Here is a 27,607-nt window from a genome sequence, read left to right as displayed (position 1 = left end):
TAGATTTCAGTAAGGTCGGATTCCATAAATGTAAATATTTAATCTAATTATTGTCCTTCTAAAGTGTGAAAGCAAACGCATTTGCGCATGAGTGTGATCTGTATGCCTTGCAACAGGAGTTGCAACAAAGAGCTCCAGGGTGGTGGCCTTGGCTTTAATAATAGATGAATGATGACAAGAAAAAGAAAGAAACACAGACATAGATCGAGAGAATTGTGGCAACAGAGTCAGACTGTGAGTAAAAAAAAGAAAGAAAAAAAAGGATGTAGTGCAGGTCATTTGACAAACAACAGTAAGGATAGGAAATTTCTGATACTGAAAATGTGTTGAGAGACAGAAAAAGGGGAGAGAGCGTGGAGCCAAACAACACCACATTAGAGAGCAACTGACAGACGGAAAGGCAACCAGAGGACGGTGGATAGACAGATGTCTAATGAGGAAAAATGGGACTCGCAGAGACAGAGAGCGAAAGCAACTGAGGGAGAATGCTCGGAGTGAAAGAGGTGAGTGACTTGTTGGTAGAGCTTGGTTGGCTCACAGATGGAAGACCTGTCTAACACACATGCACTTAAACAGAAACACACATCCAATGTGTGATGCTCAGGTGATTTGGCAGCAAGGCTGGAACTACTGATAATGTTTATATTTCATAGCCAAGGTCCAAGGATGTAGCTTTAGGAACACACACACATAGCCTGCCTGTCCCTTTTCACCCTCTTAAATTTGTCAAAATACACACACACAACCCCACACACCAAAACCTCACATACATCTCACATAACCACCCACCTTCATAGTAAATCTTGTGGGCGATGAAGCCAGCCACTGTGAGACAAACACATTTATCCTGCACTGACTGTTGACACAACTTTTCATAGTTTTTTGGGTTTGAGCAAGAAAATCACATTCATTCGTCTGGGTAATTGTTTAATAGTTTTGTTGGAAAAGAATAAGCGTTTGCACTGCGAAGCATCATGAGATATTGAGACTTCTATTTGTTAAAGAATAAAGTGGATACTGAAACACAAAAACCAACATAAACATAGCCCAAAAAGTGGGAGAATTTGTGTTTTGTCATTTATGTAATTACTATAAGAATGCTTCTTTGCAATAAATCTTTTAAAACCTGTTTATTTCCCCTGAAATGGTGCCACATTTGTAAAGAAAATGTGTTTGTGGGTTGAACAGAGTTGAGTATGCAGGTTTCGCCCAATAAAAACTTGCTAGATCTTCTCTGCCAACGCCAAACAGCTTATTCTGATATTGATGCTACAAATGCAAGTCTGAAACAAATGTTTATTTTTAAATTATAAATACATTTGTGAACAAAAAACAAACAAATGAATGTCATACATGGATTGACAGTTTGGGTTGTCATTCAATAATAATAATAAAAAATAAATAAAATAATAATAATAATAATAATAATAATAATAAACAAACAGTCAATGATATTGATGATAATAATCCTAACATTTGCTCCTTTTTTTCTCATTTTTAACAGGCTTTTTTGTGGCACTCCTATCCTAAAGGCACATTTCAGATTGAGATATATGGCAGTGCATTAAAGATGCATTAAAAAAGTATTTCACATCAGCGCCTTTGTCTTTGTGGCCTTGCACAATATGCAGATGATGTTAGCTACATCAGTCAAATTGATTTTTTCTATTTTTGGGCCAAGCTGTGATGGTGGGGTTGCAAAATGCATTGCCAGCTTCACGGTTTAAAGCTGCTTCTTTTGCATGTTTCTTATCCTCTAAACAACTAAAAGTTTAGTACGATTCTGGTTGATTCAAACATTATTATTTTTTTACCATTTACAGCTGACGCAGCATATGTCTAGATGACTATGGATGAGCACCTTTTTTTCAACATTTCAACTTGTTTTTCAGGAAAAAGAAGGGATCCTAATGCATAAATACAGCTGAAAAGACGAGGTTTTAAGCTTCAGTTTTGTGTAGCGGCTGCAGGGGTTTGAGAGAAATCCAGCTGCCACACCAGGCGTTTGTCTCGCTCCTTCCCAGACTTTATGCTTCCTCCTGCTCAATTTGAAAGCTTCTTTGCTTTCAGCCCCACTGCCTGCTGCGCTCTGACTCAGTGTGGGTGACTACAGATTAAGGAGGGGACCACATTTAAATGATGAGTAATAAAGGGAACTGCTAGTTAGTGTAATATGTTGCAATTAGGATGGCCATTTTATTCATCTGACCACCCACAACGGTGCGAGTCAAACTGAGTAATGATGAGTGACTTGAGAAAAAAAAAACTTAAAGCTAATTCCATCACACTGATTGAGCTTCTATGTGGTATTTTACGAATTTATTTTATTTACAGTAATCATCTGACCAATCAAATCCTCACTTCCAAAAATTTTTTTTGTTAATAACTTGTGCAAACAAAAAAAAAGCTTAAACTTTTGTTATGACAAAGATACTTTATCAAAACAATCTGAAATAACATTTGCATCTGAGTAATTTGTAATCTAAGTGCTAAAAAAAACTAATAGGTTCTTTTACTTTAATTTTGATCTCGAATTTAGATTTTTGTAAATTTTTAAAAATTGCAAATGCAGATAGGATTGTTTCAGTTTAACTTTATTTGTGGAACCACATTATTGAACATTAAAAGGTTTTAAATTTAAATTACCTTGTGTTGGGAAGAGAGAAAGTTGCCGGTGTGTCAGTCGAACCTTGTAAGTGGTGCTATTTAAAATGCCATGTGATACTGTGAAATCTCAGGAGATGTGTTTGCACTTACAGTAAGTGTTGTGAATGACTCTCAGCTACTACCACACCAAAATTTAGCTCAATATCTGTAAATTTCACTCAGTTATAGCCATTTTTGAGTTGGCTAGTGTCCATTAGCTGATTAGGGTGACTAATATCAATTAGGGATGACTCCAAATTTTGAATTTTTTTTTTGTTTGTTTACATCCTACATGATTCAGTGAGAGGTTCATTAAAAGGTGCAGTGGTTCATTAGATATTTAGCTGACAGATATAGTTGACTCCAATAGTTAATGACAAAATGTTGAAAACAGATCTAGCACAATCAGTTAGTGCTCTGAGTCTGTGTTGGGTATTAGTTTCAGCTACTCCCAACACAAATTCTAGCTCAGTATCTGTAAAATCAGCAGACTTATAGCCATGTTTGTGTTTAATAGGTTTGCTTGGCTATGGTAGCCATCTTGAATTGGGTTGTAATCATTAGATATGAATCTAATGTTTACTTTCTGAGAATGTCATTAAAAACCATACAGAGATATTTTGCTCACGCTACAGACAAACGCACACACTTTGCCTTCCATGGCAGATAATAACCAGAACAAGCAGGCATGCATGAAAACTGTGTTTTTTCAAGCAAATTTCTCTATCAATCTCTATGGGATAAACAAACAAAAGCAAATAATTAGAATATAAGCCAATATTGTGGAGCTTCTATTCAGATGTCCCTGATTAATTTCAAATTAACTTCTTGCAATTTTTTTAAAATGTGTTTTTCTACTCACTTCACTAGAGAATACTACATCATTTAAATGTCTTTAAATGCAAGAAAATATAGCGTGGATACAAATCTTTTTCAATAATTTTGAAATTATTTTTAATAATCATTGTGTCCTCACTCCATCACTCGAACACTGAATCTCAAGAACGGTAAAAGGGCAATACAGTATGTCACTGTCACAGCACATTTGGAGCTTCTCGCATTAACAGACGCAGCACGCTGACCTCATTATGACAATAAATCCACAGATGATGACACTTAAATGAGGCACACAAAGTTAATTTGTGCAGCAAAGCTCTGCACCATGTTTCATGGAATGTGATCAAATGACGACTACATCTATCAAACAGCCGAATCTGGAAAGGTTAATATTTTAAGTGCGCCAGGAGCTGAATTGACAGAACAGAAAAAACACTTTGTTCTTTACTGACATGAGGATAAAGGTCAGGTGTGGCTAGTTGAGTGTTTATTTTTAAAATGTCACAATGATCTAACAAATTAGATATTCACAGATTTCTTGTTTGATTAAAATATGTTATTGTTCCATTTAATTTTGTAGGTTTTTGTTTTGTTTTGAGACATCAATCTTCATAAAGCTTTTAAAGTGTCTGAAATTGTTCCAAATTATTTTAGCTAAACACAGCAGCAGGAACAAACCTATGAAAATGAATAAGAAATGTAACTTTATAATCCTCTGACAGATAGAAAATCTGTCTATATCTGGAGGAAATATTTAAAGTGATAGCTCAGATCTTTTAAAGTGGGTTCTGTAGAAATGTTGTTATCCTGGCAGAAATATTGTGATATTCCTGCCAGATGTGCCCAAGGCTGCACTAAAAGTGCCACAGCTGTCTGCTTGCTAGCTGTAGTGCTGTAGCTGCTATTTGCATTTGCAAATAACAACAAAATTCAACAAATGCAAGTTCCCTGAAAATATCTCAATTTAGCTGCTTTGTAAATGTGTCCATTTATTTACAACAATGCTGTAATTCCTCATTTTATTTTACCTTTTTTTCTTTTGAAGTGCATGCCCATTTCTTACCTTTATAGTTGATCTTAAATCCTATGGATCCGACACTCTCGTCTGACTGTAGGTGCAGCCACATCTGGTGGGTCATACTGACGATCAGGTCGGGCACAAAACTACCTGATAGGCTGGAACACAAAATACGCAACTATTAAATCATTGTCATCATAATTACCATTACAAAAAAATATCATTTCCATCCCTGCAATCATAGCTGTAATCATTTTCAAGTGCTGCTCTGAGTATGAACAAATTGCTGGAACACACCAGACTGGAAGCTGGATGCGTCGCAGGAGGCTGCCTCCAGAAGGCACATGCACTCTTTAGTCTTTTTTTATTCTTTCTTTGAAACTTCCAGTTCCATTTGCAAACTGAAGCTAATAAAGACCATCTACAAACTGAACAAAAATCACTTTGTAAAAGGTCAGCATCCGTTTTCTTTTTCTGAAGTCAAGAATAGTTAAAAAAAAACAAAAAAAAACAACCACACGTGATGCAGCCTGCTGTTTTATGATTCGACTAGGTATGACGAAGTAGATGAAGGATTTTGAAAGGCCGATGCCAAGAATAAAGTGGACTGTATAAAAAAAGCAATAGTAAAAATATATATAAGAATGAGTAGCTTTTGCTATGAACACTTTAACATGTGATAAAAGACTTAGACTGACAGCAACACTGCTGCTTGTCATGGACAGCTGGTCGCTGTAAAAGTGAATTGCGTGTTACAGCCAACAATCTGCTACATTTCAGTTACAATATTTTTTTCCTTTTGAAACATATTGTCTCAGCAAAACTAGTTAGATCTGAAAACCACCACCAAATGACAGTGTCAGTATATAAAGTTCCCACATGTGTACATGAATCAATACAGAAACACCTAGAATCAAAGGTTTGTCTCAGTTCTGTCTTAATAAACACATTTTAGGTGAAAAACTGATCAAGACATAGTAATAGTAACAGCACAAAGTAATACTTACACCTGTAAAATAGTGGTGGGGTCTCCCACCTCCCCCCCATCACCTATTGTTAGGGTATCATATGCTATCTCCAGGTCAAACTCCTCGAAGTTGATCTGGATCACCTAAGAATAAGAAACACACACACACAAATTACATTTACATGTCAATTTGAAGCTGCAGAATTTTTAGTTAAGTCCAAAAGTGATATCCGCATTTGAATTTCAGGAGAAGTAAAAGCAAAGTCACAAGAACTGTCCAGTTTAAAACAAAACCCTTTGATCTTAGCGCACTTTCTGATATTTTATTTGTAGATTCCAGTACAAAAAAATAAAAACAAGTGTTATTTGTTGAAATTTTACTGTCACTGTCTTGAGGGCACTGTTTATTTTTAGGAGTGATTGTATTGAGTACTTTTGAGCAGTCAGTATCTTACCTGCAGTAAGATAAACTAACTTCTACTCAGAGCAGGACTTATTCAAAGGTAAATGTCTGTTACATAAACGCCCAAAATGTTTCAAGCTGTTTGAGCAAAGACCAATAAATATTGTTTTACTCTATGCCACTTTAATCAGCTGGTTACATTGTTGCTAGCTTCCCAACCAAATAAAGTCCATGGTGCTATGCTAACTGCATACAGACACTGACTGCTCATAACTTCTTCACATTAACCCACATCAAAACTTTAATCTTGGCTTCTTTTTGCAACATTAAGATACATATGTGGTCTGCTAAAAAAAGGTTTAAGAAGTAAGCTACCTTTTTTGAGTTTTAACACAAAACAATGTATTTTATTTTATTTTTTTATCTAGTAAATGTCTGAAATTCAAAAGTTTATTGACACCATTTGAAGAAAAGGACGACGCTTCAACAACCGTAGATATTTCAAATAGAGAATAGATGTTTTACACGTTAGAAACCCCTTAAGATAATCTGGTCATTATTGGTTCACGAAGAAATGTCTAGTGCTTCAAGCTCTACCCTACAAGGTTCAGAAGGTATTATCTCACCTAAAAAAAGATTTCTTGAAGGATTTCCCCACTGGGTGGAGGTAAGGGCAACTTTCTGGCAACCTAATCCAGATTTCGGAACCAAATTTGTGTAAAAACAAAAAGTAATTTTAAAAAGCCTCTGTGATAAAAAAAACTTATTTATTTATTTTTTTTGGAAATACGGCATCATAATTTACAACTAATACAAGAATAAATACAAGTATTAGAAAAGCTAGATATCACTATGAATAAAATGAAACATGAACAAATAATGCTGATAACAAAATTTAAGGTAATGCAGTCTTCTACAGAAATCTACATCTGTATACTGTACATCTGTAGCATTAATTTTCCTGATAGTTCTTTGTTGGCAGATACTTCTGCCTACTGTCAAATCAAAAATCTCTGTCTGAAATTATACTTTACTAAAGATAAATCATTTGAATTCAGCGATGCATAATACAGCATGCTGTGACGCCAGCTGAAGAATGAAAAGGGACACCTATATGTTCTGCACTTGAAGCTGTGAGGAACAGCACAACACTCAAAACTCTGATCAGGAATTATTTAACCACACTTTTCGTTTCATCTAAGACCAGAGAGAAATACGTTTGGCAAAGGAGAAGAGAGAATAGTGGGAGGTTTGATTGAGAAAGGGGAAAAAGATGGGAGTGGAGAGGACAGAAAAAAAAGGAATGGAGGGTAGTAATGAGAACATCTTTGATGCTAGGAAAGGACAAAGTTGTAATATTTCAGACTTGATTTTTTTTGACTGGGGAAGGTTAAAAGCTCCTTCTTGTTGGTCTCATGTTAATACATTTTCACATCCTCTGCTGGTGAACGTCAGCCATGCCCAACAACAACCCAGTTGCTGCTGAAGTGACAATTACTGACAATGTATTGACCTCATGCTGCTCTGCCCACTTTGCTCCTTCTGGTTGTTATGCCTTTGAAGGAGCTTTTTCAGTGAAGCACATTGACAGACGTGAACAAATGTAAATAAATATTAACCAAATTGTGGAACATTTGATGGTCAGACTGCAACAATCAGCTGGTGTCAGGAGCCTACTTGTATCAGTCATCAGTATTGGGAGAAACACTGATAAAAATGACCTGAAGTAACCCACATAGAATGTCTGAACGTGAAATCCTTTTTACTTTTCATGCTGTTCTGTAAGCAGACACTTCTCCGCACATCAGATCAGAGCTTTGTGACAGTGATCAGAAGTTTTCAATCCCAGAAAAGACTAAAAACACTTTGTCTTGTTTTTTCCCCCACAGCAGGTGGTGTTTCCAGTTCTATACAGGATACTCCCATTTTTAATGCAGTACAACAGCAGAAAAATAGAAGCACATCAGTACATCCTGAAGATTAAAGCTGTATTGCATTTTAAAAGCATGCAGCACAGAGACCTAAATACTGTCTCAGGCTACACAGGCTCTGTCCTGATCAGCTGTTTTAATGGTGAGTTTGAATCTTATTGATCTGTAATTATAATGTACAACTCTAATGATCAGTGTTATTTAGGAAACAAATATTTTAAACTTTTAATTGTCCCAGGTGTTAGCATGTTAGATAATGGTAAATGAACCAAAACAAACCACTTGCCTCCACCCCTCATCTATAAGTCTCCATAGCGTCTTTGCATAAACTCATTACAGGGAAAAATGTGTTGGACACACTTAGATGTACAAACATTACAACCATCAGTCATTTTAATGAATTGTTTAGGTGTATGTATTTGCTCCTGGGCTTCGATTCGTTGGAACTGTTGCCTGATTTGTTTGTAGGTCCCATTTTATGTATTTCACTTAGGACCTTATTTTCTAATCTGATCTCAGCAGCACAGGTGGACTTAATTTTGTCTGACATTATGGCCACACGATAAAACTACAGCCTATGTGGCAACACTGAACAAACGCCCCGTCTCTTAATTTGGCTGGAAAGGAGTTAAATAAGGGGGCTTCAAAGACATGGCGGTGATCTTTCCACTGCTCACAGAGCTGACTCAGTCTCATCAGCGAGCAAGGCTGTGAACTGGATCTACACATAAGTCAAACTTGCTAAGCTCTCTCTGAAAGGGACACACACAAACACAACGACAGGCACAGACTGGTACAGCTTAATGTATTTAATTCTGTGATTATATTCACTGATCGGCCATAACATTATGACCCGTCACAAGTAAAGTAAATGACACTGCTCATCATGTTACAACAGTAATGTTCTGCTAGAAAAATGAAAAATGAGAGAAAAACTCTGGATTCTGGCATGTCACTTTGACTGCCTGACTCTTTTTGCAGACCAGTCACGCACTATGCAAAAGTATCAGCACTGCCTTTGACAGACACTCACAACCCTCTCAGCAAAACAGACAGTAGAACTCAAAGATTAATGCAAAAAAGAAAAGGTTGAATGTGGTCACCCTGCTTTCAAACTAGATACAAATATAATAGCGAACAATTGCCTTGAGAAAATACAAAGAAAAAACCCCAAAAAACCCTCACATACACAAACAAACCCACCCTACATTCCACAAGAGAAAAATCTCCTTTATATTTCCACTAACTTTCTGGTACCAGACACTCCAGCACACCCACAGATGTTCTGTTCCAGCCCCGGAGAATCAAAATTGTTTTGGTGACAAAAGAGGAAGCTATTCTATATTAGACAGGTGGTATAAATGTTATGGAGGAGTAGTGTAGTCAAAAACAGGGTGTAATAACTCACACACCATATGGATGTCAGTGCAAGGCCGGGGAAATGCTCAGCTACAATTATAATAATAATAATAATAATAAAAAAAAAGCTCAGTTAAATTTCAAAATACATGTTATCTCACCCGTGGCTTGTTAACCGTCTGCAAAGAAGAAAAACATTGGCATGTTTTTTAAATTCAATTTTTTGTCTTGAAAAACCCATATTGACTAAAATCTTTGTCAATTAATATTGTTTTGTGGTTAGAAGTAAATATTCTAAGACTTGTTTGTATAATTCCCAATATTCATGGACATGTAACATTTTCTAGTTTTTTAAAACTCAGCAGCAAATCTGACAGCAAATAACCTAATTGTTTTAATAAGCTTTTTGAAACGTAAGCCCAGCATCACCAAAGATAAATCCATGCATATGTAGTGACTGCACTCATTCTTTTTCATTTTGGTTCTGCACATTGATAATGACGTCCTCACTGGCTGTTGGTGCATAAAGAAATAAAAGCATGCACTAAGCACTAAAATGATGGGCTCATGTGTTAATGTGGTTTTAGTTGCAACAATGTGTTTTTCATGTGATCCTTGTCAGCTACCAGCAGGAGATGGATCACAGCAAGAGGTACTAGCAGGAAACCTTCCTAAAAAAAGCTTCAGGGCTCATCAAAATGCAAGTGTCAGATATTTTTATGTGCTCCAGTGTGAAATAAAGCCCTGCAGACTTTTACATGCTTTGTGTCAGGATGTTTTTCAAAGAACATATTTTGTTTAACAGATCCATCTTTACTGAAGATCTTGACACATTGTTCCTGTACTATAGTTCATATAAAGTAATGAAGTGTATAGAAGCTGTCCTACTAAAATAGCACTGTGGCTGAAAGGAAAATTTAAATCTAAGTGCAGACAGTTGCCATTTAGCTTCTATTTGCACATATAGCGAGGAGTAGGGATGCAATAAAAAACAATGAAACAAGTTTTATGAGTTCAGCTGCAGTGTTGGAACCACATCTCGGACTGGTTTAAACGGAATACTGCAAGCTATTTTGTAGTTTACCCTGTAAATGTGCACCCATAACCCTCAGACACGATAATAAAAAAGAATGGAATAAATACAATCAGTCGCAATGTTGTTTTTTTTTCCCCTCAACATTGCAACTTTTTTTCTGGCAATAATATTCCAACTTTTTTCTGTAAATAAAAGTTCCACTTTTTATTCTGTCAATAACATTTAATCTTTTCTTGTCAATATTTAGAATTTAATCTTGACATTTAACTTAAATTTCAAAACCTAATAAAAAAAACAAAAAAATGTTCCTCAATTTTTTGTTCCTCTGAGAAACCCTAAATACTACACTGCCTGGCCGGTTAGCCTCACTGATTAGTGGTTTTTTTAAGGCTACACAGCTGTTCAGTCCCAATCCCTTGAGTTCCCTTCACATTGTGTGTGTGGAACTGCTCTTACTTTCACTATTAAACGTAGCCCGGAGTTCTACTGTTGTTTTTCTTAGATTTGATTTCACCATACGTTTAAGTAATCACAGATCACGATCATTGAGGATTTTTTGCGGCCGCATTTCTTCCTCGAAGAAGATGGGTCCCCACTATCCTTCCAGTTTTTAATAATGCGTTTGACAGTTCTTAACCCAGTTTTTGTAGTTTCTGCAATCTCCTTATATGTTTTCTCTGCTTGATGCCTGCCAATGATTTGACCCGTCTCAAACAGACTGACATCTTTTCCACAACCACTGCTTTAAACATGGTTGTTTAAGAAATGTGAAGCAATTCATTGCACCAGTTGGGGTTAAATAACTTGTTGCCAGCTGAAACATAATCGCCCATGCAGTAATTATCCAATAGGGGGCTCATACCTATTTGCTTAATTAAATCCAGGTGGCAACGTTTTTTTGGCCAGGCAGTGTATGTTGTAGAGAAATAAATAAATAAAAGAAGGGAACAAAAATAGTTGGTAAATGTTTTTCTTTGGGGTATAAAACCTTTTTGATAACAAAACTGATGATAAGAAATGTAGCTTTTCAGGTATATTGATTGTGACATTCAAAAGATCTATCAGGTAGTTCCTATTCTCTGAAAGCCAGTGTTCTTTCAAACCTGCTGGGCTGTTCAGTCTCAATCCTGTGCTGCTTAAACAATTTTCTAATAAAGTAGTGTTAAGACTTAATAAACCTGTTTTAGTGTTCTGCATTTAGGTTGTCACACAGTCAGCCCAGCAGAAGACTTTCTAGACCCATTAAGCACATCAAACCATTTAGTAAATCACCAAGTGCTTGCTAAAAGGCAACCATGTGTTTTTTAAAAATTTTTTTTACAGTATTGTCTAACCCTTAAATTGAAGTGCTTTGAAATGACAAAATGTGTGTTTTTTGGCAAAAAAAAGGTTAGAGAAAAACCTTAGGTGTGCAAAGTTCAAGCAAATCTGCTGGATATGATATGAGTAAGGGAGTAAGGGAGTAGCGTGTGTTGTAAACAACAAGATCGCTGAGTTACTGTAGCTGGCTACAGGTGACAGAAAACACCCCAGCGTTATTATTTCTGAGTCAGAAAATATAACAGCACTGCTTGTCCACACAGTAAATAAGGACAAAGTAGGACCTATGCATTTTGATGAAATTGGTCTATCTCTGTGTATACATCATCCTAATGCCACATCAGCACTGTTCACACAGCATTAAACACAGCTATGGTCTGATTACATTACACTGAGTGTGTCTATACATTTGTGCCTCAATGAACATTGCACTGCAGTGAACTCAGTTTGGAGCCTGATTACTGACAGCGTGTTTGTCAGTGTTTTCTTGCATGTTCTGTTTCTCTTCTTGTGTTTGCAGTGTGTCTGCATTGTAGAAAAAACTATACAATCTAAATATTTTCCTAATTGGCTGGTGTTCTTGCAAATGTCCATCTTTCGCACTTTATGTCTGTTCTTCTTTTTCTATCTTTGTTGGTGTTATTCCATATCTCTCTCTTTCTAATTGGCTGCTGCATTCCCGTCTTTATAGCTATCTATGGTATCTAACCAATGAGGCGACAGAATTAGATTTCTGCTTGATAAAGCACTTCTTTAGTTGTCGTGGAGACAAAGTGAGGGAGGCTCCACCCTACTCATTTCCTAATACGATGCAGGGATTCCTTAAAGATATGACTTCTGTACAAACATCTGAAACACCTGCTGAGTGATACAGTCGCTGTTGGAAGTTGATCCGGTCTAGTCAAATAATTGCTCATCTGTGCTTGTTACGGAAAACTTTCCACTCTCCCTGGACATGCCTCCACATAAATGTGTCATTATGGAGAAGAGGAGTTAAGCTTTAGGCGACAAAGACAGATGGTTAAACCCCCAAACTACTTAGCAGCCTACCTATCACTGTTTCATTAACTGAATCAAGCAGGTGTCTTCCTTTTAGATAGAAACTCTGTGCAAGAAACAGGAGAAAAGGCTATGTGTACCAAATACTGTTGCTATGCAACTATGGTGCTATGAAATGCATCGGATCCACAGTACATTTATTAACCTGATTCAACAAAAAAAACAAATAAATAAATAAATAAAATGTTGCTCACCATATAAAGAAAATGCACACAGCAAGGAAAAGGAAGCTGGACTGTATTTTTTTGCCTTGTCTTGTGGTTTAAGTGAGTCTAAAGTCTATAATCCTACAAGGCACTCAAAGGCTCTAAAGTAGTAGCTGCATGGAAAGCCTGCTCCAAGAATTATCTTTATTTGTATTCTTCAAAGCATCATAGTCTTTGCTAAACCATAACCAGAATTATAAAACACTGTGGAAGTTATCCAGGGTAATGAGTTTTTTTTTAAAACCTAATTCCATACTTGCATCACATTGTATAACTTGCAGGTAAGGTAAGACAAGTAACCTCAAAAAGAAAATTTCTAGCATTTTGGAAACGTTCTGAAAGTGTCTATGTAAAGGCAAGGTGTTGGTTTCCTAATGCTTGCCAAGTACTTAAGGTCCCTAAACCCAACCAACATCTATGTCAAAAATGACTTTAGAAGACATGGGTGAACAGTTGCATGTGTTGCCACATCTCCATCCCCTCAAAATCCTCATAGAGACTATTGCGCTTTACAGACGGCAATATATATATTTTTTTAAATCTAATGGGCAGATTTCAATATCCACATCCCTATTGCACATTTGGATGTTGAACTGTTATTCACAAGCACCATTTGAGCTTGTTATGGAGATTAAATAAGGAACTGACTGTGAAACTCTTATGTGTCTGATGTAGACATTTACCCTCTCATATGCAAACTCTCGAACTTATTATGGAAGTCCAGAGCTGTTTTATAGTGTATAGTGTGTTTTACCAGTATTTCAGAGAGCTCAGAGGCATTAACACTACATGGCATCACTGCAGTATTTTTCTTGTATTCATAAATACAGGCAAAATGTGTGCAAAAGTAAATGGTCTGACAACAAGCCAGTTGCTAAACTAATTAAAGGTCCAGAGCTCCCTGAAGGAATGCCTTCATGGCAGAGTTTTAGACTAAGATCGTCTTATTTTGAGAAATGAGTCACTTTGATTAAACCTTGAAAAAACACACAATTGCAGGCGATATTTATATGTGATACAATATCTTGAGTGATCTTGCATGGTCTTGCATTATCTAGAGCTTGAAGTATAAGTTGTGATTGACCATGCCGAGTTTTAGCTATATATCTGTAAAATTTACTGAGGTATAGACACTTTTGTGAAGGCTGTTGTCAATTAGCTGTAGTGGCCATATTGAAATGGTTTGACTCCAAAAGTTAATCACTTGTATATGTCAATTTAGTGATTACTTTCTGAAAGTTTCAAAAAAATTCTGAGATTTATGAGTTAATTTGCTAACGGTACAAACAAACAAGCACACACACACAGACCCTGGCAAAAACATAATTGCTCCGCCTTTGCCTTTGGTGGCGGTAGATAGTAAAAGAATCTAAAATTTGTGTTGTAGTGATGTAATTGGCTAATTGAAAGAAGGGTAGAAACACTCTTTACATGAAGTCTGACACAAATGTCAGTGTTACTAATGCTTCATAAACAGATAATTAAGAAATAAACACTTTAATTTCCAGATAGCAATGGAAGTGGGAACTTACAGAGGAAGACAACACAAAAGCAAATCAGGAAGGAAATTAATGAAAGATAATAATAGTCCAGGAAAAGATGAAAAGAAAAGAAAAAGGAAGAGAAGAAAACAGAAGTGAAGAGAACTCTAGTAATGGCCATCCCGTCCTACTATCCCCAAGGTTAAATGGGAACAGGAGAGAATGAATTGGCTCTAAAGGCTCATTCTGCCAAAACTAAATGAAGCAATAACATCAGAGAGCTATAGAACTCCATTAACACTTAACCTGAGAAAGAAGGAGCCGAGGGATAGATCGAAAAGAGAAGAGAGGAATAGAAGAAATAGGGCTTACAGAGACATATAGAAGAAGAAAAGATGGCCAACAAAACCATGTGTCTTTTTATCTTCAGGGTATAAGGAGACAGCAAGACATGTGTAAATGGGTGCAATGGACAGAGATGTGAGTGAAACAGTGAACAACAGACTTTTTTTTCCCTCCCCTCTGGTACTCTCCTCCCTTCCTCTTCCTCCATTGTAATTTAATGGTTTCAGCCTGAGCTCTTTAATGAAGAATCTGGGTAATTCTAAGGACAGAGCCTCTGGGAGTGAAGTAGGAGGAGGGCTGGCTATGTTAAAAATGGGAGAGAAAAGAAGAATCAAAGATAAAAACGAGAGAAAGAGAGCATAAGATGAAACAGAGAGCGATCCGAACAAGCTATAAAAAAATAACAGTGCTGTTACTGGTAAGAGACGGGATCAGTCGAAGCGATTCACTTACTTTGTTATCCCACTTGCACCAACCTCCCTCTTTCTTTTTCAGCTGACTTTTCTATCTGGTTGCTTTCCTCTTTTCCAAACATCCACTGACCACCCTCCAGTTTGCTAAGCTGCTCCTCATTTTCTCGATATTCTTCTAATTGAGAGCAGACTTTTACTGCACGTATGCCAAATAGTCACTGCTCCAACTCTGTTTTGGCAATGTTTGCCTGTTACCTGTTGTTTGCATGCCAGTTTCCCACTGTGTGTTTGTCTCTGCCACCTGCCTAACAAAACCTGCTTTATAAAAAAAAAAAAAAAAAAACTCATTTACTTTTTACACCATGAGAGGCAGCTCTCAGTTTTCAAATTCATGTTGAGTCCAAATATTTGAGCCATGGTAGAATTTGAATATGTAAACCAAAATGAAGTTACAAACACTACAAAACCATAACACCAATAGTGGGAAAAGTCAAAATCAATGAAAGAAAATATTTCCAACGAGTGTTCCTTGTGCTGTGTTTTAACCTTTAAAAAGAATAATGAGCAGATTTTCCGACAGCTTAAAAGTCTAATCTTTAGCATCTGCATTTGCATAAAATTTCTATTCCACTATGAAATTTAAAATCTATCAAATAAATGTGAACTTTTCATGAACCTTTTTGAATAGAGCATCCAACGGACGCTTACAGCTTCATCACAGTATCTTGCTAATTAGTAGTATGTCCACATACAGCAAGTTTATTAATCATAAATTTGTTTACTGACATTAGAATAATTAACTCTGAACTCTCAAACCTCCAGTTTTTTATTTAAAACAATTACTGATAAAAAAACACAATTTAACTCACTGCAGATATTTTTTATTATTATTTACCAGCATATAATAACTTTAGAATACTTCACTTTTTTAAACTCAGAAGGAGATGTATTGTGTTTCTCTTTGTGTGAGAGATTTGATTACAAGTGTACAGCACTAAAATACAGACATAAACAAACTCAAAGGGTGTCTGAGACACATTTGTCCACATTCATGTAGCAGTCAAAGTAAATTTGTTGTGTGCTACATTGTGCCACCATGAAATACCAGTTTGCAAAACTAACAAAAAAAAAAATACATCTCTAAACTGTTAAAATCAGGTACAGCAGTGGCTAAATAAAAATAATTAAACATTGATTTGTGGGAATAAGTGATTGTTGGGAACCTTTGTAAATGTTTTGTCAAATAATATAGATGAATTTTCTGGACACTTTATTGCTTATTTGTTTTTGGTTGTGCAATTTTTGGTCTGACAACCTTAGGACGTGAATGTACTCGCTTTGGTCACTGTATAAAAACAAATGCTATGTCTGTCACATCACAAGATTTTTTTCTTTTCAATATTATGTTGCAAGCACACCTACTTGTCCACAGTGCTTGTGTACACAGTGAAGTTTTGTAGAAAACTGATGAAAGCATGCCAGCTAGCCCTCAAGCTTCAAACCTCTGTAAAATAACAATTTATTTGACTTTTCTCATCTAAATCTTAAGATTCAATTTTTTTTCTTTTTATTTGGTTAAAAACTGTGCTACAAAAGTAACTCAACTGAATCTGAAACCTATTTATATATAAATAAGGGTATAAGTTTGATGACCAAATGTTTTGTTGTTCTAAGGATTGTCTGGCGTAGGCTGCATGCTCATTTGCATGTAGAGCTAGTAACTATAATCTGGTCACCAGGTGTCACTCAAGCCTCGTTTTACTGCCAGGTGTAACACACACACACAATACTTAGACCCGGCCACCTGTGATAGGATCACCCCGGGTTTATGTCAGTCACTCAGCCTTTGTTTGAATCAAGTTTTGGATTTAGTGAGAACCAATGTGTGCTTCATCTTGGACAACTTTTATCCATCTTTATTCACCCACTGCAAACCCTGCATGGACAAATGCAGGGTTTGCAGGGAAGCTGGTGCCTGTCTCCAGCAGTCATTGTACGTCCTGGACAGGCTGCCAGTCCATCCCAGAGCCACATAGAGACAAACAAGACAGACAACCATTCACATTCTCACTCTCATCTCGGGACAGTTTAGAGTTACCATTTAACCTATTGTGCATGTTTTTGGCTTGTGAGAGGAAACCAGATTGGCTGGAGAAAACCCATGCATGCACACGGAGAACATGCAAATTCCACACAGAAAGAATGCCGCTGGGTTTTGAACGTGCAACCTTTTTGCTGTCAGGCGACAGCTCTTACCACTGCACCACCCTTCCTATTTATTCCAAATGGATGTCAATCTCCTTCACATGTGACATTGTACAAATTTATAGACACCTGATGACCTCTGCTTTGCTGAAATGTCATCCAAGGCGTGCTCTGCACAAGGTGGTGTAGGGTGGTAAATGGCATGATTCAGTACAGTGCATGACAGCCTGTATATATGACATGTGATAAAGATTCAGTACTGTGTATGACACGGACATGATGAAGTATGTGACAAAGCAGTTTGTGATATGGCAGCACTAGTAAAGGACTATAACATGCCTTGATGCAGCCTGAGATGATCTGAGCTTCATTAAGGTCAGTCTATTGAACAATATCCATTATAGTTCAAAACACATAAACATACATCTTCAAAGTATTTTTCTAAACATATAAGCACAGTGCACGTACACATGCACATACTGCAAAGAGTGCATTAGTAACTTAACCTTCAGCGGTCTCACACACAGTGTAGCCTTCAACAGAGAATGTATTGCTGTAGGCCATAAAGCAGAGGCCTTGGGCAGTGACAGAGAGCACTGTGTGTGGGAGTTTAGGAGGGAGAAATGAGTGACGCTTTTTTTGGTAAGAGCAAAGTCACTAAATGTGTGTGTGTGTGAGTATGTCACGAGAGTGGCAATAAAAGGTTGTCTTTTGACACACATATATGTAAAAAAAAGTGTTTTGGTGTTTGTTCGGATGTGCAAGTACAGCTATATCATGCTGATGCAGGTGTTGCCCTTGACAACAGTGCCGTCACCACAGAGACCTGGAGTTGAACAAAGATGTGTTTCTGAATACCAATCAGATTTCTCCTGGGTCACAGAGCGACTGGTGGTAAATATCCATCAAATTTCCAACCCATTCCTAACTCCTTTGCAGGATTAACTGATCACACCACTTTTGATATACAGTACATGTCTTGGCCAGAATATCATTTATCAACCTGTTTAATTTAAGCAAAATATTTCACTAACCCATTGAAATCACTAAAGCCCACTTTGCACACAACAACCCCATTAACACAGGTAAAACCTAAGCTGCCATGCATGCCCCTCTCTTGATCCGTCAGTGCTGCTCTTCTTGGTTTAATATTTCAGAAGCCTCACTTCCACTCCACTTAACCTGTAGGCATGAACTTCTCCTTTTGGTGGTAGTTATTATCTTTAACCCACAGCCTGCATACAAAAGGTATGGTACCATCTTATAAACCTTTGAACTTCACTCCCATATAATGCTTTCCAACTGTGTTGGCTAACTTATTTTTTTATATTGAAGTAGTCAAAGCAAAATAACTTAGAAGTCTACTTTATGTCTAAATTGACTCATTGAAGTATCTGATTTAAAACTGCCACTCTACTGCAATGCAATAAACAAATGAAATAGTCAAATTACACTTAGTTTCAATGAGATAAATACCAAGGCTTGTTATTTAAAAAGAACTTCAGAGCAAGTTTGTTTGACAGACTGAATAAAAGTAGAGAGAGGATTTACCTTGTTGGGGTTTGATGCTGTAATTATCCACACACACTGGGCATTGCTGTCATACTGAATCGGGAAGTTGGGAGACGTAAAGGTCCCGGACGGCCCCTGAAGATTACTGCCACAAGTCTTCACTGTAAACAGAAAACAAACAAACAAACAAAAGAAGACATAATGGTGTTGTTATCGAAAGCAACAGCAGATTTAGATGGGGCATTAGCAAATGCAATAGCACCCTGTTGAGTCCCCGCACTACAATGCAGTGACAATTATCCTTATAATTAAACCATTTAGGTGAAGCTCAGCCAGAGACTCTTGTAATAAACCCAAACACAAATTCATGACATTTGTGGGTCACAGTAGAAGTTCAGCGAAGAACAATTAAAAGTGACATCAATACAACTGAGAGGTGGAAAGAAACACTGTAAGTGTACAAGAAGAGAAGAGAAGACAAGTGCAGTGAGGAACGGAAAGAGGAACAGAAGGTCACATAGATGGTATCAATACTGTCAGCAACATCTCCCTGGATAACATTACTTAATTGGAAGCTGCTGGGTGTGAAATACCACAGGATTAGCAAGAGTTGTGCTATTGACTGATAAAACATTTACCAGCTATTTACACCAAACATCTATTGAAAGTATCATTTTGATTAAAGTTATTTCTTCAAAGATGCAAGCCATTTATAAAACACTATAGGACAATGTGCCAAATTTTATTGACCACGAACACAAAACTGAACAAATACTGTACGTTGTTAAGGTTTTTTCCAAATCCTCATCAAATTATGTTACAGCCATCAATGCTTATGCTGGAAAGTCACAATAACTCACAAAGAATCATGTTAAGGTTGCGTTCAGTGGGGTGTTGAATACGACACATGCTAGGTGTTGGATAAACCAACTAAGCCTTCATTAGGCTTTGTTCTCTGACTGGATGTGACAGGGAAGCTGCTTGTCTGTCCTTGGGTCGTCCTGTTAGACTGGGGAGGTAATTTTCTGGTTGGTTTGAAGCAGAGTTTGCTCCTTAATGAGTTTGTTCAGTGGCAGGCCATAAGAATACATACAGTCAACAGACACCAGAAGCAAGAGGATAAGCATTATTTACGCAAGAAACATGCATATTCAGTTTGGTGCTTGTACTACAGAAATGCCCCAAATAATCCAGGAAAAATATGCCTTAATAATAAAATTAAGAGTCCTACATCTTGATCAGTCACTTAAAATCTGCAGTAAAGGCATCCTTTCAAGCACTCCCACTCACATAATCACTCTCAAGGCTGCCACTTACACTTAGTGGTCAGGGTGAAGGAAAGGGACGAATAAAAGAAACATACCACAGTGTGCTTGTGAGCATGTTTCTTCTTTCTGAGTGTAATGGAGTGTATCCGTGAGGTGCTGTAACACAGTGTCAGAACAAGCACAAGACCCTTCAGAGACAACCTTATGCCGCGCTTGCCTCAGTTACCAAGTTTCCCTGTCTTTCTGTCTACCGGATCTCTGCTTGAAATCCCCCTGACTGCGCCAGCTGATTCTCATTCCCCTAATTCTCGATACATCTTCAGTTGACCTTCCCTCGTGCTTGGCTCATTGCAATTTATACACTCTGAGATACGCAGAGATAAAGTGTGTGTGCATGCTGGAGTTGCACGGGAAAAATGATTTATCCGCACGTCTCCAAAAGTATGTGTGCCTTTGTAAGTATGCGTGTGCTTTGACAGCTCAATCAGCGTGTCCTGAACAAATGGCCAGCACATCACTGTGCCAACAGCAAAAATGGGCACCATGTTGCTACAGCGATATTGCAGAGAGAGTTATCACCAGAATTACCAGAGAGGCTAACAATCCACAATTTATAATAAAATTCCATCAATCTTTTAGGATGCATCTGAAAGTCATTTGATTTGTTTTGCATTTTTATAACTTAGGTGTGTTTTTCTTATTTACCTATGAACTAAGATGTATAAGAGGGTATCAACTTGTATCACTACAACTTATCTATGAAGTAAACAAATTTGTAGATGATTTGTATTCAAAACTCAAATACATAAATAAAACTATATGCTGTAGCTTACATTTTAAGGCAACTCAGTGCGCCGAGAAGGGGACAATTATAAAAGATTTATCCTGTAAATCTTTGAACTCTACAATTGGAGCAAATGCATTGTTTACATCAGTTGGTGTTCTAAATTGGCATTTGCTTAGGGGTTTTAGATTAGATAAAAAGGTTGAGTACTGGTACTTAATAATAAGTTTTGCTAAGAAGTGATTTTTTTTCTACATTGAAAGGGACACAAAGAATTGCTGCAAAGAATTTTCTCATCAGAACAGGTGTTTTCACTCCTCACCTGACTGTTGTGTTTGATTAACCAACTGGTTTGGCTGGTAGTAGATGTTGACAGATGGCTCATCCATTCACCTGTCGAGTATTTTTCATGAATGTCTCTGCCCTTTTTGAGCCTAAATCAAACACTGAGTCTGAGCAAAGGCATTGGTCTATGATGGAACTAAAACTAACTAAAACTGAACTGGAACTAGGGCTCCAAGGTAAAGAGGGAAATAATGTTCTCATACAAGACTCAAATCAGGGTGCTGCGCTTAATTCTGTAAATATCCTTACTCATTAAAAAATAGGCTGTAGTAATAATTAATGGGCAAGCTTTTACTCTCTGTGGAAAATGTTACTTTAGTCTCATGCATTAAAAAGGATACATGTATCTCAGAGACACTCCCAGCTTTTGATAAAACAGCAGCATGAAAGTGAAAATGGAATGGTATATCTATTTTTTCTCTTTTTCTGTATCTTCTCTTTTCTTATTATTTATACTGATACACTGTTTTAAGGGTTTGAAGCTAAAATAGGAAGTCCATCTTCAAAGAATTGACAAATTTCAGATTAAATTAAAAACACTGACAAGGCCTATTTGGTATTAAAAGCATACTGTTAAAATCAAGAGTGAGATGAAGTAAATGCTTTAAGCAGAAACTGCATTGGGAATAAACACATGTTTATAAGTGTGTATAAAATGCCATGTTTTTCAACAGAATACCCTCAGGGCCTTCCTTCTTTGTCTGTTTTTTTTTTTTTTTAACATTCACACAAACCAGCATTCCCGCACAAACATTTGGGAAGTGAACCAAAATTAAATTAAGTTTCAGGCAAGGATTACTGTGCCAAAGCCCCCAGTACTGTAGCTTCAATGCCCTTGCTCATTTTTCTCCAAAGTTTTGCTTTAAAGTTTCAGGGCATCAGTTACCCGCCCAAGAAGTACTAAAACATTGCTGTGAGAGTGTTTTTAAATTTTAATAGTATCCAGCTTCAATACTTTGACTCATATGTGTTTCTTACAGCCTGGACTACTTTACATTCACAGGTCTAGCTATAGTGTGACTCTGCTGCCTCCTCAGCAGGATGGCCTTTGTGGTTATTGAATCGTCCCTGCAGTAAAGGCTCAGCTTCAATCATCCATACAGCAATGACTACTGAAGCATACCAAGGACGGTTAACCCTTACCTGCTCCATATTATCTCCCTGACCCTGTACCCCTGCCAGACAGAGTAAAGGCGACTGGAGGGGAGGTAAATCAAATAGAAAATGGAATCAAATCATACGAATGAGTTTTCTAATGCTCATATTGCATGGGAAAGATTTTAAGATGGCATGATACTATAGCAGTATGTCCCCTTGGAAATTTCATGCATTTGGCGCCTTAGCAGTTTTTCTTTGTAAACCTTTAATTTTCTACTATTATGTATTAGTATTCATAATTTTCCACTGACCACTGTACCATTATATACACTCCATCAGCTTTACAAAATATGAATAAACCATAAGACCTGTAAAATAAAACCAACAAAAACACAAACAATAACAACAAAAAAACCTGCTTCCACGTCATGATAATTTGGCACCAAAGATAATACAGTCAAAGAGGACCTTAAGCAAAATAACAAGCAAACAACAAATAGGTCTAAGATAGACATATTAATATACAAAAAAACCTAAATTAAATATTAGTTTTTAATAGAACAAAATATGATCTTCCATTATCATATTGACAAAAAAGAACACACTACTCATTAGTTTATCCACTTTTTTGAATTATGTGTAGCTCTTGTTTAGATAGATTTCATGTTTCTACAAAACAAGTTAAGCTTTAGATCACAGCAAAAAGCCATATTAAAGATCAGAACTTTCTCCAGAATGGTCAATCTGGCTCTTTTAACAAACCGCCTACAGTAGCAGATAGATTGACCAATGTACACAGGGAATGATTGATGACATCATTAAGGTGGTGCACAGCGTTCCAATGGCACTTATTCTGGTTGGAGCTTTAATGGGTACGCACACACACACACACACACACACACACACCCCTACCCACCCACACAGGAAAACATGCAGAGTCATTTGCTGAACTTCTTGTAAAGTGCCTGAACTCTTCAGTTCTCTCGTTTGTCTTCCTCTCTGTTCTTAGAAATCAACATATGTGTGTTTCTGTGTGTGTATCTGTGCATGTGTAAAAGTAGCTGACATATAGACCTTCATTGAGTCAGTATATTCAGGCACATCAACTGAACTCCCCTGGAGTTTACACACAGACACAGACAGAGAGAAAGAGTTGGCTCAGTGGCCTTGCCATCTGTCCATTAATCAAGGTGCCACATGGAGCCCCTCTCTCAGTTTCTGTCTCTGTCTTTGCTCAATCTCATAAAATGTTATATGAGTGGAAAAGGGACACTACAATTTGATAGCTGGTTTTGTAAATTTTATTTTTGTGATGTTTTGGGGCTTTCTGTTTGCTCTATTGCTTCCAATAAAGTGATTACCACTCTTGCCTGTCTTCTGCTGTTATAAATTTCTTTCCATTGGTTCACTGTTGTGACATTTACGACACATTTTCAAGAGCCATTCACTTCATTTTCTCTTTAGTGTTCCAAAAGACACATTTAGCTATATGAAAGTGTTTTGACATAAGTGTCCTTTTAATAGGTTAGCTGGCTTGATGCTTCCTGACAGATTGCCTTTCCGTCAATGTTATTCATGAGTTTCCACATTAGTTGTTGGCTGGTAGGATGAAAAGGTCAAATTGGAGCTGTGTGGAGCTAAACACAGCCTGCCTCTAATTGTAGTTTTGTTTAATAGAAAATAAAGACTAAAAGTAAGGATGCTGTGCTTTAGAAAACACACTGTCTTCCTTGAGATGAAAAGATTGTTGACCTTATTACCTGCTGCACTCATTTAATACACTTATTTATTCGTACGCATCCACAAAGCCAAAGGACAAACAGTCAGGGGTAATTTTGTTTTGGATGAAGTACATATTTTTGGCTGGCATCTGTTCTATAAAATGTGGCTTAAAATGAGCACACTGGGTGCCAAGATAGATGGAGCAAAGCAGATCAGGTTGTGTCTTTGCAGATGCAGCAGTTTTTTTTTTTTTTTTTTTTTTTTGGCTTGCACCATTTGCAAAACTTTAACTGGCAGTTCCTCCTCAGACAGCTTTCTCCCACATTGTCAATAATTTAATAAATTATATTTTCAGGCAAAATAGGAACTTATCTGACATGTTGCTACAAGAGGTTGAGTTACATAATTCTAAATTTTTTTAGTGACTTTTGTTGTTGTCAGAAAGGAAACAACCAGATAAAAATGGTGTACTGTATTACAATGTATTTGACTTTAGCTAATTAAAATACATATAATCTTTAATACAGAAAGACTTAGAATTATGGTTTGGTGTAATATGATTGCCATCCTAACATCTTTTAATATATAGGCCCTCCTACAAAGTCTCCAAAAGTAAAGAAAAATAACAGATTTACCTGTATTTGGTGTAGTAGACCCCTGTGTTAGAGACAATTTAAACCCCCCCATATATGGAATAAAAATCCTTCCATTCTATGAGTTGAAATATACACGTACAGCTGAAACTATATTTGCCTGGTTGCTTAATCTTAAAATTGGGAATCTGACAGCTTACTGAATAATGACACAAGTAAAAGATCATTTCTAGACATCAATAAAGGTTATTCCACTTCTTAGACTATTAGCTCCAAAAGAACCTTTCTCCTGTGCCTTCAAGGCATCTTTACTTTTGGAATTTCAATATTAGATTTTTGTCCCTGAGGGAATAGTTTTTTTCTTTTTCAAAAGAAGATGTTATACTGTAGTCTCTACTGTTTGAGCTAAAGTAAGCCACCCATGCCAAAACACTCATTTTCAAGTTAAAATGTATCTTTGCAATGTTTACACATTCATAGTGCAGCATTTTTTTTGTATTCTGTTTTCTTTTTTTTAAGCACCTAAAATAAAGCTTCAGCATTATTGTTTAAATGTTGGATTTTCCTTCAAGCAGCATTGGTGTGGTTTCTTTAGGATTTAAAATATTTTTTGAGAACAGATCTCTGTTACTTTCCCCAAAGTACAACATTACATAACAATGACAAAGAGGAGCCACAGAAAATGGCTCCTGTTTTCACAATATTTTTGCCTAAACTAGCAAGCGCAAATCGTTTAACAATATTTGCGGTCCTGCTGTCATCAAAAACCATGTAATGAACAGCGAAACGTTACAAAACAATTGTTCGTACTCTTTGTCTTTCAGCATATGGGAGCCTAATTTGTATATGTGCATCTTGTGTAATGGGACTATGTAGGAGTAACTTGCGCTATGCGATGCTTAAAATAAGGATCAACTTGAACAGAATTATTAGTTTCTTAGCAACAGCAATGAATGAGGAAAGTGGGTATTGTCAAAGTTGTTTATGCTGGGAATATTGCTAATTGTGTTTTATATGCAACAGAGTTTTTACATTAAATGTCTGCTCCTCAAGAGTTCTAGTGGATCAGCAAAAATGTATCCCTCTGCTCACAATTCTTTACAGCAAGGATGTTTTCTGTTTACCAATTGGTTTAACATAGTGCTTTCGTTTTAGCCATGCACTGCTCCAGAAAGAAGAAAATTAAGAAGAAAAAGAAAATTAAGGTCATGTCCTTCTTAGGGAGATTTATCCCTTCATCCCACACAGGAGAAAGCAAGACCTCTTGGCTCTATTTAACACCTTAGTATAAAGTAGTTAGTGAAGATGAGTCCCTAAAAGCTGATAAAAACGATAAAGATCCGATCAAAAGTACCACCATTGTCATATTTCAAAGAATATGTTAGTTATTAAGGTTGCCTGGCAGGAACAAATTAGAGCTCAAATGAGACAGTTGTGTCCTAACTATACTGACTTTGTAAAATCCAGCCTGTCTAAAAAGATTTGTGTTGTCATGGTAACAGGAGCCTAAAGGAGGTCAGTCACCCCTTGTGTCTGGTTCACAAGATGAACCCAGGGCAGCAGTCAAGGCTAGTGTTTAGACTGTGACCTTTAACCTCAAGAAAGCACAACCTGCAGCTGGCTAGGATCCACCTAAATATATAACACACACACAAAACAAAAGATATTTGAACTTTTTTACAGGCTCCAATGTGGTATTAATTCTCAGTTACTTCTGTGTTTCACTGCTGCAACTAAGCAAACAATTAGCAATGGGTTCTTTTCTTGGTTTTTTCACTTTCACAGGTTATGGGTAAAACAGGCAAAATGTGGGATTTTTTATTTTATTCGTTTTATTTTTGCCTGCATTTTCAGTATCACCAGATTCTCTTCCCTCACTTCGTCTTTTCAGATTTTATTTTCCTGCGATGGTCTCTGTTAATATTTTGTTGTATGTTACAGTAACTTGTTGGTCATTCTTTTATTTTCTCCCACACAAACACACACAAGCAGACCTGCAGTATGCTCTGTGAAAATTGTGGTTTATGTTAAAGCATGTGTAGCCAGCTACAGTCTGCAGCCAAAGGAAGGAAGACATGACAAATGACTTTGGCATTTAACATGACAGACACCTCCTCTTTCTGCCTCCCTCCCCTTATGTGTGTGTATGTGTGTGGGAGGGGGGGAATTGTTGTAAGTCTGAGCTCACCCATCAGCAGGTAAATAAACTTTAAAATACAGTATGTGGACTTTTTGTAAATGTGCTTTGACTATGTGTATGCAGAGGCATTTCCTAAAAAATGTTGTGTGAGTTTACTGCAGTTTGCTATATTTAATTACCAGAGATCAAACCTGACTATGTTTAGTGTTTTAATAATGCTTAGTCCTGAATCACAACCATCATTACTCCTATGAAATGTAGCATGCTTGAGAGGCGCTAAATCCCAGGAGAGTAAATCTAGTGAGCAGGGGGAACCATGGCCTGGGTCTACAATCAACCCAGAACCAAGAAAGATAAAACCTTTTTTTTTAAGTTTTCAGAAGTGAGAGATCAGTACAAGAGCTGATCTCTCATGTGGCACAGTCAAAATGTCTTCAAAATATCATTAAGCTGCAGTTCGTCACCACACCCAGATTAGGTGGTGTTAATGGGGCTTCACCATTTGGAAGTGTCTATCCAATCACTTGGGGCACCAAATCAAATCTGTGACAGGGTTCACACTGTGAACCATGCAGTTACCTCCAAGTCGCAAGTATTTCTGTTTTTGAACATTCAGACCTCAGAACTGATTCCAGCTCAGCCTTACACAGGACACCAAAACGGAATCTTATTTTTTTCCTTTGTTTAAAGGTGTGTTGACATGGGAGAGACTGCTTTTAGCATGGTCTCACAAAGTGCAAATGGCATGAATTAGAGTCGACCCCTGTTCCTTCCTTGGGTTCTATGAGGGTTAGTGACGTGTTGTCCAACCAAGTCAGTATGTGAACTCCCCAGTGAAAGCAGTCACCTCTTGGTGCACCGTGGCAAGGTAGTGATACAGTTAGCATAGAGAGTCAATAACACTGGGATAGAGAACGTG

At 37.0% G+C, this 27,607-nt stretch overlaps 1 protein-coding gene across 1 annotated transcript in view; it reads right to left on the bottom strand.

Annotated features, from left to right (window-relative positions):
- csmd3b (CUB and Sushi multiple domains 3b) overlaps window positions 1-27,607 on the bottom strand; it is a 355,638-nt gene that overhangs the window by 103,473 nt on the left and 224,558 nt on the right. Inside the window, exons 10-12 of the mRNA XM_017423975.2 lie at window positions 18,778-18,899; window positions 5,509-5,612; window positions 4,547-4,659 (exon numbers count right to left, since the gene is read on the bottom strand). Coding sequence (XP_017279464.1) covers window positions 4,547-4,659; window positions 5,509-5,612; window positions 18,778-18,899 — 339 coding nt within the window. The remainder of the gene's footprint in view (window positions 1-4,546; window positions 4,660-5,508; window positions 5,613-18,777; window positions 18,900-27,607) is intronic.

The sequence above is a fragment of the Kryptolebias marmoratus genome, linkage group LG5, assembly GCF_001649575.2.
Source record: "Kryptolebias marmoratus isolate JLee-2015 linkage group LG5, ASM164957v2, whole genome shotgun sequence".
Classification (NCBI taxonomy): Eukaryota; Metazoa; Chordata; class Actinopteri; order Cyprinodontiformes; family Rivulidae; genus Kryptolebias; species Kryptolebias marmoratus.
The sequence above is the reverse complement of the archived record's forward strand: the minus strand, read 5'-3'. Positions and strand labels throughout refer to the sequence as shown.